Source organism: Alosa sapidissima, chromosome 22 (genome assembly GCF_018492685.1).
Source record: "Alosa sapidissima isolate fAloSap1 chromosome 22, fAloSap1.pri, whole genome shotgun sequence".
Classification (NCBI taxonomy): domain Eukaryota; kingdom Metazoa; phylum Chordata; class Actinopteri; order Clupeiformes; family Clupeidae; genus Alosa; species Alosa sapidissima.
In genome coordinates this window covers 16,361,962-16,374,461 of record NC_055978.1, presented here as the reverse complement: position 1 = coordinate 16,374,461, position 12,500 = coordinate 16,361,962, and the positions used below count along the sequence as shown (strand labels likewise).

General features: G+C 43.5%; 1 protein-coding gene across 15 annotated transcripts in view; it reads left to right on the top strand.

Annotated features, from left to right (window-relative positions):
- The window catches only part of ppfia2 (PTPRF interacting protein alpha 2), a 190,464-nt gene that overhangs the window by 126,006 nt on the left and 51,958 nt on the right, over positions 1 to 12,500 (top strand). For 14 of the 15 annotated variants that reach the window (XM_042078073.1, XM_042078070.1, XM_042078066.1 and 11 more), the window contains one exon: positions 10,226 to 10,327. In XM_042078073.1, coding sequence (XP_041934007.1) covers positions 10,226 to 10,327 — 102 coding nt within the window. Of the gene's footprint in view, positions 1 to 5,969; positions 6,078 to 10,225; positions 10,328 to 12,500 lie in introns of those variants that run through there. The other variant, XM_042078069.1, reaches the window with a different exon arrangement.

Here is a 12,500-nt window from a genome sequence, read left to right as displayed (position 1 = left end):
TGCATATAATTTGTTTATTTGTATTTATGTGTGTGTGTGTGTGTGTGTGTGTGTGTGTGTGTGTGTATGTGTGTGTGTGTGTAATCAACATAACCAGTGTGTTTAATGGTAGTAATCTTAAATATGATTGTTCCAGCATGTGTACTCTACGTGCCTTTCACCCAGCTGTTCAGCTGTTCTGGCCCTGGGGGAGTGAGTCTCTTCAGCTGGAGCCTGTTCCAGTCACGGAAGGTGGCCTGCATGCCAGCACACACACACACACACACACACACACACACACACACACACACAAACACACACACACACACACACACACACACACACACTCATTACCACACACAACTAATGAGCTATAGGCATCGGAACAACTCAGGGTTTTAAAACAAGAAGACAGATGAGAAATGATATAACATACAGTATTGTAGAAGTAGATGAGTATACGTTTTGACAGGGCCCCTCTTTTTTGTTTTTGGTGATTCTTTCTGTCTTCGTATTAATCGCTTTTCTTTCGTTCTTTCTTTCAAACAACTTTAGCTTCAGTTTCTTTTTTTCTTCTGTTCTTTTCTTCTTTCCCCCTCTTCCCTTAATTGTTCTACTACTCTATGACTGTCATGGACCGTTACCTCTAACCTCAAACAGATTGGTTGAAATCCTTGGCACTCTTTGTTCTCAGGAGGTGTGGGAGAGATGCTTGTTCTGTGCGATTGTGCCTGAGACTGATTTAAGATGGAGGAATTTGTCGTTTTGGCAAGCTTGTCTGTGTGCTGATTGATGCAATTAATGCTGTGAGTAGATGGCTGAGTGTGTCCTTTTTTTAGCTGCAGTTGTTCGTGAGTCGCCTACACACAGAAAGATTCAACCAGAAATCTTTTTTTTTTTCTTCTTACTTTTTTTTTTTAGAACTTTTCTGTGAGTTTGTAAAGTTTAGCTGTGTTAGTTCTTTGCTTCTTCTCTCATCTCTGTCAAAGGCATGGGAAACTTCTTTGTTGTCCTGACCATGGGGAGACGGAGATACGGCTCACAGGTTCCAGCTCTGGAGTGCTGTGCTGAGTGTTGGTTTTCCCTCTGCATCAGTGCTACAGCATCCCAAACACTGTGCATCAGTGCTACTGCGGCAGATGGATGGCTGTGGACGCTTGCCAAGAATCGGAATGTTTTTGATTATTTTTGAGGGTGTTCCTAGCTCAGTGCTTCTCCGTCGAAAGCCATACGTCCGATGTTACTGTAACTTTGCTTTGTGGGTAGCCTTTTAATGTCTTTTTTTGGTGGACGTTTGTGACACATCTGTGTCAAATGAGACTTTCACGAGCATCTACACTAAAAAGGCAAAGCCAGACTGAACTGTTCAGGACATAAAGCATTCTCATTTTGGTACTGTTGGGGTGTGGTTTCGATGTGGTGTCCTTGGTGTGTGTATGTTTGTGTGTGTGTGTGTGTGTGTGTGTGTGTGTGTGTGTGTGTGTGTGTGTGTGTGTGTGTGTGTGTGTGTGTGTGTACTCACCTGAGCGTGCGACTTCATTACGGGGTCTTAATTGGGGCACACACACCTGCATGGCATTGGCACGGGCAAGCAGCTGGCTCCATGCCACCGTGATGAGGTACGCGAAAGGCCAGGTGTAAAGTTGGCAGGGGGCGGTGAGTGAGGCAGCGGGGGAGGTGATTAACATGGTTGTAGTCGCTGCATTGGAGAGACCTTGGGACACCTACTGTAGATTAAACAGGTCAAAGAAGGTCACAGTACACAATAGTTCACCCCTAGAACGATAACTATAAAGATAACTAACTAGAATGATAACTATAAAGATAACTAACTAGAACTATAACTATTAAGATAACTAACTAGAAAGATAACTATTAAGATAACTAACTATATTAAGATAACTAACTAGAACGGTAACTATTAAGATAACTAACTAGAACGATAACTATAAAGATAACTAACTAGAACGATATGAGCGACCACACTGACCAACGATAGGGATAGTTTCTCTTTATGTTGATGTCTATTTGATGGATTCTGATTGGCTGTCAGCTTTCTGACTGGAGTTTTTGTGTAGTTTATGTGTGGACGTTTTCAATCATACAGTGTTAGCTAGAGTGATACTTTTTTTGCCATTATCGTTATAATCATTCTTGTTGTGAACAGCCCTTTAGGGTATTGGTTGCAGTTGTTTGTGTTTCTGTCTGTTTCCCTTGCTGGTTAAATGTTTATGAATGTCTGTGCATTCTTTTTGCACTGTCTGTCGTGGTTAGATGTTGATGAATGTTTGTGCTTTCTGTCTTCACTCTATCTGTGACTGTAGGGGGACATCAAAATTCATCATATTCAAAATGATGGATACACATTAGCAGTAAGCGATATCAAATAATTTAACAGAATACGCCCATTTCATATTTGTCATGTACTGAATACAATGGCGTGTAATGGTGTGATTAGAACACAATGACAGCATCCGCCAGCGCCCTCAACCATCAGGACCGTCTAGGCGTGGAGGGGATTTCCCTCCGATTTCTGTGCCATACCGCTGGAGGGTTTACTCAACTCCACCGGGACATCAATATCATGATTTTAATGGCCGAGCAGACAGAGGGAGAGGTGTGTGTGTGTGTGTGTGTGTGTGTGTGTGTGTGTGTGTGTGTGTGTGTGTGTATGTCTGTGTGTGTGTGTGTGTATGTGTGTGTTTGTTTGTGTGTGTATGTGTGTGTTTGTTTGTGTGTGTGTGTGTGTGTGTGTGTGTGTGTGTGTGTGTGTGTGTGTGTGTGTGTGTGTGTGTGTGTGTCTGTGTGTGTTTGTTTGTGTGTGTATGTCTGTGTGTGTGTGTGTGTATGTGTGTGTGTTTGTGTGTGTGTGTGTGTGTGTGTGTGTGTGTGTGTGCGCGTGCGTGCGTGTGTGTGATAGTCTCTTGTGTTTCCTGTCCATATGCCAGTCTCTCGTCTCCCCGTCTGTCTGCCAGGGTGGCATGGCCTCATTTCGCGGGCGAGCACAGTAATTATGCCCCGCGTTCCCTCTCAGCTGCCTGGCACCTCTGCTGGCAGTGCTGCAGACTTTGCCATTAATCAACACTTTTTAATTAGCACTTGCACCTTTTGTGCCGAACTGCGTTGCGTTGTGTTTGGGTGGCACAGCATCATTGGGATGGGATGGGCAGGGTGCTAACTAGACACGCCACTCTGTCCCACAAACACAGCTGAGGCAGTGCACCCTAAAAATACCTCTCATGGTGCTATAATGCATTGTAGCGTGGATGCTATTCCTTATTTTGTATGCCACTTTGGATAAAAGCGTCTGCTAAATTAATAGATATAATGAAAATGAAAGTTAAGTGACTGGTATTTAACAGATGCATTTTTTCAAAGTCACTTGCAACGGTGGGTTGGAGAATCAGACCCACGCCAGCCAATTGTCAGGTTGCAACTCTAGTGCTGCTCCACCCATGCCTGACTTCTAGGATGCTGTTTGTGGGAAGATACTGATAGTATGACAAGGACAAAGAAGATGTCAGAAATCAAAATTCATCAGAATTCATTTGCACATTACACTGATGAAGGTCTGAGGACCGAATCGTTTGTACATCACCTCACTTGGTAGCACCTTGGCTTGATGGATTAAATACTTTGTTTATTTATTTTTCAACGGCAATTAATGGTGTGCGAGTTGTTTTCTTGATTGACTGTCACATTACACACAAACACAGTCTCTCTCTCTCTCTCTCTCTCTCTCTTGCCTCTCCTTCCTCTCTGTCTCTCTCTCCATCTCCTTCCTCTCTGTCTCTCTCTCCATCTCCTTCCTCTCTGTCTCTCTCTCCATCTCCTTTCTCTCTCTCTCTTGCCTCTCCTTCCTCTCTGTCTCTCTCTCCATCTCCTTCCTCTCTCTCTCTTTCTCTCTCTCTATGTCTCTCTCTCTCTCTCTCTCTCTCCATCTCCTTCCTTTTGTTATTCTTTCGATTTGTGTCCTCTTCTTCGCCCATCGTCTCCCGATTTCCCCCTCCTCATGAAGTACACACCAGACCAGAGGAGAGTTGATGGCTCTGCGCCGTGCGATAGATCTCGTATCGTTTATACCACTGTGCATGAATGCGTGCACTTCATGTTTATGAGTGCCGGCGTGCTCCTGAGAAATATGAGAAAATGATGGCTGCTTCAGATAAGGTCGCAGCTGCCATGCTGTGTGATGGCCTCTGCTGAAATGTTGCTTCATGCTTTACTGGGCCCAAGCAGGCCCACGCAGCCCAAAATGGGGGGGGGGGGGGGGGGGTTTAAGCACAATAGAGATGCTTGCTTTGATTGTATGTGATTATATGTATACGTAACGCAATAGGGAAACAACACCCTGACTGACCTTCAGGTATGTCAGTCATGTTATTCACATAGTCACTGTATGTGAGATGAGTATACAGTATATATGTGTATGTGGGTGGATGCAAATACAATACATGGTGATTTTGAGCGGTTGAATACTATTGGGAGTGTGTGCCTGCTCAGGTCAGCAGAGGAACGGTGATCTGGTAGGGAGATACTGAGACCTAGAGGAAGGCTGCACAACATAGCTGTGGTCATTACAGGGGCTGTGTGGAATTCTGTAGGGTTCATAAGTTCATAAGTCAAATTGTCTTGAACACAGCCACATTGCAGCACCTCTTTCATTGACTTGCATTGTGTTTGACACAGCACCGCACATGGTGCAAAGAGAGCTGGCCCCTCACTAGAAGGTGTTGCCTTCATTAACATTAGTGGATACCTGGACTACACAGAGTACTGGCGTTTTGACATCATGCCAAAGTAGTTGTTTCTTCTGTTGATATTTCTAGGTCATTTTTAATTTTTTTACACTAAAAGAACTCCACATATTATTGTAGGCTACCTTTAACGCAGGTGACAGGGTGAGCAATAGACAGAATAAGTAAGAGGGAAAGAGAGAGAGAGGGAGTGGGTGGGAGTGAGAGAACTTCTGTAACAACCCTGACATGACTTCTCCTCTGAAGTTACATTGCATCTCAAAAAGGGCTTTGAAATGAGATGATGTGTCTGCGCATGTGTGTGTGTTTGTTTAGGCCAGCCATTGCGATGTATTTCAAAGTCCCTGTAATTAAGCCATTGTGTTAAACAAGCTAATTAACGGTCTTTGTAACGGCTTTCCTCATATTTCACTCAGGCATGTTATGAATACATTGCTAATTTCTTCAGTTGAAAACACAAACCCAGTCTAAACTGGTTTGACCTCAGCGCATTGTAAATGTTGGAGGAGACACTGATGGAATGGAAATAGTTTCACTCTAGGACTTCGAGAAGATTTATGTTGATGTTTATTGAGCAGGCACTTTTATTCAAAGCAACTTACAACATATAATACAATATACTCATTAGCATTAAAAGTTACACATAATATACACAAATATAAAATCATAATACTAAAAAATACAAAAATAAAGTGTAAAGACAGTGACTGCTTTACTGACTCCATTCAACTCTCATCAACCAAATAGTTCTCTCTTCTTTTGTTTTCTGGTGAACTTCTTGTCTGTGGTACCTCAATGTTCAAGTAGGTGGGAGCTATTTTTGTGATTAAACTCCTGGCATTCATACAGAACTGAATCACTAGACATGAAGTATAAATGTACCTGTCATCGTTGTGCTGGAAATCGCATATACAGCCATTAAGCAACCACCAACCTCAGATTCAATTCCATCAACACCTAACAATTTATATGAATATATTTATACTATATATATATATATATATATATATATATATATATTTCACAGCACAGGTTTACAGCAGGCACAGATGTGCTCTGAATATGTTAAGAGGCACATAGAAGTACACATCATGTATGTATGATTTGTGGAGCATATCAATAAACTATACATTTGATATACATTTACTTGCCAGCATTCTCACCGATACGTTTCGTGTTCCCTTGTGTGGGCCCTTCATTTTATGCACACTTGTTTCCGTGGTAACAGGTCTAATGGCTGACCTGCAGCCGTGGCTAATGTTGATGCTTCAACTACAGGCCAAATCTGTCCAGTTCAAACAACTCTGCCTTGGCTGACCTGGAATGTTGCTGTCCATTAAGGTGTGTGGTTTTAGCTGTGTGTTCGCTTTCTGCTAAACAAGCTCATTGCTCTCCAGATTGAATTCCTGTAAGTTAAAGCCAGGTGGCAAACTAGTGGTAGATATTCAATTGTCCTCCTATTTTGCCTAGTAGTGTCATAGTGTGATGGCTAGACATATGTACTGTAGTCAGCATAGAGTGTAGTGTTATGAATTACATCTTGATTTAGATTACAATTGTTACCCAGACTGGAATTATTGTTTTGTCACCAGGGACGAGAATTGTATGACATGCTCAGTGGTCAGTGCCTTAGGTCCTCATCTTGACCTGTGGGTGGGGTTGAGCAGTATTAACATTGGCACCTTTCAGCCGCTGCCACTAAGCTGTGTCGTTTTTGGATAAAAGGGAGCTGAAGCAATCCAACTTGACCACGCAAGCTTTTGGTGCTTCTGCTGCTGCTGCTGCAGTGGGCTTTAAATTGTTCAATTGGAGCAGAAGGATGTCAATATTTGCCCAGCTTCAGGCGGCTGAATATCAGTAATGATGTCATCACTCACACCCTGCAGTGTGTGTGTGACCCCAGGAGATTACACACACACACACACACTCTTACAGACATACAAGTATGACCTGACTTTTGACCTTGAAATGATTCACAATGGAGGCATGTGTTTTTTGCCCACTCACATTCGATAGAAGAGCCTGAGATATTGATGGGTTTCATATAGACTTTGATTTTACAGCTCCCTCGGGATGCTTTAGAAAAGCTCAGTTCCTTTGTCCAGCTCTCGCTGTGTATTTCTTTGATGTGACCTGTTGGACTATACAGTAATAATAACCTTTGCAGCAGAACCTTGAAAAAATTAACTGATTTTCAGTAAGGTTTCCAAGCAGACTGTGAGGTGGGATATTACACATATTACACGTAATACTCTTGGTCCTTTTTCCATATGTTTTGGTCCTTTTTCCATATGTTTTGTAGTCTTTAGATTAGTTCATTTCATGAATTTACAAAAGGCCAGTATCTTCCAAATGCCAAAGTGTTGGACCTACAGTGCATGTTTGAATCTCTGCAGTGTCCAGTGGGTGGTCAACCTAATTTGAAGTTCAGAATTAGGAGCACTGTATGCATCTCTAGACTTAACACTGTAGCTGTAATGAGGTCAGATATCATCTATATATTGATACATACTGTATCTGCTGAAATATCATATTGAACAGGGGAGCTGTCTGAGCTGGGCTTCTGCCACAGCAACGTTAGCCATGTGCAATTACCCAGGTTTAATTAATAGAGTAGAGGAACAGGCCGGGGACTAATCGATACGCACGAATGCACTGGTGGTGTCCTTTAGATAGGCAGGTAAGGAAGGCATTCCCAACTCTTCTCTCCGCTCCTCTAAATAAGAAAGTTGTGTGTGTGTATGTGTGTGTGTGTGTGTGTGCAGCGTTGTGTGTGTTTGTGTATGCAGCATTTGCGTGTGATTGTGCCACACCTTTCCGTGTGTGATTGAGTTTATAATATGCATCATTTTGCCTGTGCTCTGCCTTGTTCAGCTATTGAGTTTTGAACTAGACTGCCTGGGAAATCAGGATACCCAGTCAGTCAGCCAGCCAGAATAAACTCTTGTCTGCATGTTTGATCTCTCCCGTTTTACTCTCTGCCCCTGTTCCTCCAAGTGAGATGTTTAATTTATGATTGTCTGACTGGTCTGAAGGTTTGATGTAGACTTTTATCGTGTCCCTATTTGCTGTACCCAGCAGTAACACACATACAGTAGATGCACATAAACATAGACACAGAAGAACAGATCCCACACACACCCACAAACAAAAGCACAGTGCACACAGATACACTTCAGTGCTCAGTGTAGAAATATACCCCCCCCCCCCCCCCCCACACACACACACACAGAAGAACAACTTCCCACCCACACAAGCAAACGACAAACACACACACACAACATAATCGCACCCTACACACACACACCCACACACAAACACACACACAAACACACATACAGACACACACATACAGACACACACATGCACATACAGTACACATACACATAAACACACATACATAAACACACCCTCACCCAAACACACACATATTCATCGTCCGGAGTCAGTGAACTTGATGGGGGATCGGGTCCAGTGGTTGTGCAGAGCCCAGCCTGCCTACATGTAATTGGCCCGTTGGCTCCATGGCATTTAACTCCCCTCATCAATTATCCATCTGCCTGAAGAGAAGAGGGAAAATGTGTTTGCGTGTGTGTGTGTGTGTGTGTGTGTGTGTGTGTGTGTGTTCAAAAGGCACGATGCAGCGATTGCTGCAGGACATTTTTTTTGGCTGCTCCATTTTTAATGTATTCTCAGTGTCAGAGTGACTGTTGATTTGTGAAAATGGCCTAACGTGTCCCAATGAGACACGCAAAATGGTCATCAGAATGGCAGTTATAGTGATGATGCCTCCAGTAGATCATTCCCTGCATTTTAAATGAGACAACCCCACTGATTGACCAGCATGTGTTTTGGGGGGGGTTGTGGAACAGTTTATTTGTAGAGCTGGCATTGAAGGGAAACATTTGCAGGACTGTCTTGCAAAGACTACAGCTAGCTCAATCCCGACTACAATCTTTAAATCTACAGTAGAATTGTAGCTCATAACAATGAAGCCTAGTCAAAGTCCTTTTAGGCAAGTCTCTCCACTCGGCGACCATATCGCAACACATTTTGGGCACTTATCGGCATCCAATTCGGCAGAACAGCGCGTGCACAAGGCTTCACGACACCAACCTCGCTTCAGCTGCGAGATCACAACACATGATTGGTACAATGTATTCACAACTACCACATGATTGGCACAATGTATTCACAACATACCACATGATTGGCACGATGTATTCACAACATACCACATGATTGGCACGATGTATTCACAACATACTACATGATTGGCACGATGTATTCACATGTCAACTTTTGGTGGTGGAAGCGGGGGAAATATGTGTAGACGACTGCCATGTTTTGCGTTACGAACTTACCCCATACATTTCTATGGGAGATTCTTTGAGTGCTGTGTCTCATCATTAGAAAGTCTCTGGCCTAGTGGCGATAACCACTGTTCAACTCAAATCCAATCAAGTTAATTCGTAAAGCTGTTTAAGAACCAACAGCAGTTGACATATGTGTATATTAGAATAACATTAACTGATATTTAATCTTTTATTGAATACCACTTGAGATAAATTCACTTCTTCATCAACTCTGTGCAGGCCAGGGTCCAACACAGTTGGACAGTGGTCATTCTACTCGTCTGTAGCAGACTGGGCTGTAAAGTCACAGTGTGCTGAGAGGGAATGATCCTGTCGGCGTTTTCTCATTTGGTTTAGTGCAGAAAGAGTACCACGTCAGACGTGTCTCTCTCTCTCTCTCTCTCTACCCCTCTGTAGCTGGTTCAGTGCCTGCCATTGGAGGCAATCCTCTTACTGTGTGTGTGTGCGTGTGTGTGTGTGTGTGCGTGTGTGTGTGTGTGTGTGTGTGTGTGTGTGTGTGTGTGTGTTTTCCATGCAGAGATTACCATTAGCACATTGAATTCTTCGCTTCTGTTTCCCCTCTGGTTTTTCGCTCGTTCCATATCAGCCCATGTCAGCTCAGTGTTTCCGGCGTTACATTTGTTTTTGTCAGATTCTACTTGATAAAGTAATTTTTTTCCCATCTTTCTTCTGTGATAAGATACGAGAGAGAGAGAGAGAGAGAGAGAGAGAAAGAGAGAGAGAGAGAAATGGTTTGTTTCTGAAATCCCCAAACAGATCTCAGAGAGTGTGTTGGAAGGGGTAAAAGCAGACGGCGCAACAATGGCGTTGAGTGTTATCTCAAAGCTTCATCAGCCGTGATTTACACAGAATGGAGGAGTCCCTCTCCAGCATAGCCTATAAATACCTTTACAGGCTCTCACTTCGAGCCTTCCCTTCGTCCAATCAAAGCAATGTAATAAATCTCATAAATCTCAGCGCTTTGTGTTGTATATGTCAGAATGTGATTCAAAGTGCACACATGTTTGTTTGTGCTACAGTGCTGACCACATGTGTGTGTCTGTGTGTGTGTGTGTGTGTGTGTGTGTGTGTGTGTGTGTGTGTGTGTGTGTGTACTGTATGTGTGTTCTACAGGAGTTTGCTGCCCTGACCAAGGAGCTGAATGCTTGCAGGGAAAATCTACTGGAGAAGGAGGAGGAGATCTCGGAGCTGAAGGCCGAAAGGAACAACACAAGGGTGAGTGTCCCGCCTGCCGAGGTGCATGCGGGGAACTTGGAGGTCACTCAGAATAATGCAGTCGACTTGAGGCAGCGCTGCACATTGCTGACTTAACGTAATGCCAGCTGGATTTAACACAGTGTATGTTAGTTAAAAATGTTGACTTATGTTTGATGGTACTTCAGCTCACCTCACATTAATAACCTCGCAGGAGCAAGTTGACAGCCATGTCCATCAAAGATTATAGAGCGCTACGCTCTAAGAACTTTGATGTCCATCAGACGCTGTAGTTTGATCTCCATCCACTGCACGGGCTAGAAAATGGCCTCTTTGTGTCAGAGCATCACCCTCATTGGCTGGAAATAGTCAGTGACAAACATGATCGTGTTCATGCATCTCCTGATGTGTGAATGTGTTATGTCGTATGTCCTTTCTAATGCTGTCATCAGCCATTATGACTAATTTCAATCAAAAGGAACAGGGACATTTCAACTGTAAAGTGTAAACACAGTTCCCCCGAGATCTCCCTTTAGTCACGTTAGTCACATACTGTCCAGTTTGATTGTCGTCTTTTCCAACTGGTCCCCAACAGAGAGCGACTGTTCATGATGACCATCAATTAGTCGGTCAGTGTAAGTCAGGCAAAGGTGAAATAATGACAGGACCAGTTAGCTCCGTGGTGCATGGTTTATGTAGCTAGCCCTGGTATTATTAGGCTTTTGGTCAGATTGTCATCTTGAAAGACAACATGATTGATATATTAAAAGGACGAGCATGAACACAAATCTCAAGTGGTAGCCTATATATTTTAAAATGTTCTTTAATCTTTGTTTAACTTCCCTTTAATCTTCGTTTAACTTCCTTTAAATGTTAAATTTCAGTCCTGTCTCTGCTGAACGTTCAGAGCCTCTATAAAATACTTTGATTGATGTTTGAAATTTGACTGCGAATGCCACATGAACTGCCCGTGGTGTGATATTACAAAATGCCATGTTTGATAATAAGTCGAGGTAATAGAATACATTTGCGTTCAAATGATGGACTTAGCAGTTCTCTTAAACCGGTGGCTACGGAAGCCTCTAACACACTGAAACAGGCTCATCAAGAGGTGAATTTGCAGACAAATGAGAGAGAGAGAGAGAGAAAGAGAGAAAAATCATCTGCTCATTTTAGCTCTTCATTATCACTTAGCCTCGCACATTCCCCACGGCTGGTTGTGAGTCAGACGCTTAATATAGTTTGCTTGCTTAAGTGCATTTTTCTTATTCAGTGAAATGAGATGGGCTGGCACTTGTAATACAGACTAATGGAGAGTAATTTGAGTCGTGTGTTCTGAGGGTGGGGGGGGGGGGTCTCCAAGGTAGCTGACCCAGTCAGTGGGGGAAAAAAAGGATCATCGCAAGAGAGACTGATACATGTGGGAATGAGTACAGAGAAAGGCAGAGAAAGAGAGAATAGAGAGGGGAAGACAAGATGATGGAGGGAGAGTTGAGGGGAGGATAGGAAACGGAAGCCAGATGTGAAGGATTATCATATGAAAACACACACACACACACACACACACAGTCACACACAGACTCTCCTTTTATCATGCACACACAAACACACACAAACACTGAAGCCAAAAGTGAAGGAATATCATGTCAAAATGGGAAGGGAAAGTGGTATTGGCCAGCTGTAGAGTCAGCAGTGGTTCAGGTATTAAATGAATGACAGGACCTGGATAAACTGGCCAGTCAGTTAGAACATTTGAGAAGAGGCAAGATGGGACTTTTTCAGATGAAGGAGTGTGAACGACAGACTGAGAGGTGAAGAGAGGTGAGTAGACGGGACGAAGCAGGAGTGGGGCAGGGGTTAGGGCTGGGGCTGAGGATGAGGATGGGTGAGCTGAGGTGAGGTGAGGACAGGGCAGGGCATTGGACTGAGTGAAGCAGTATAGTGAACCACATCAATAGAGAGAGGGGTGGGGGGTGTAGAGAGAGAGAGAGAGAGGAATGGAGAGAGAAAGATGGGGAGAGAGGGATAGAGAGAGAAGGAAAAGGATGGGAGAAAGAGAGAGAGGGGGGAATGCAGGGGGGTGAGAGAGTATGAGAGAGAGGGATAGAGAGTAAAGGGAGTCATGGAGAGGTGGGTGAAAGGAGGTGCTGTGTGAGGATCAGGCTCTGATTGATTGCACTGTATGTGCTGGTGA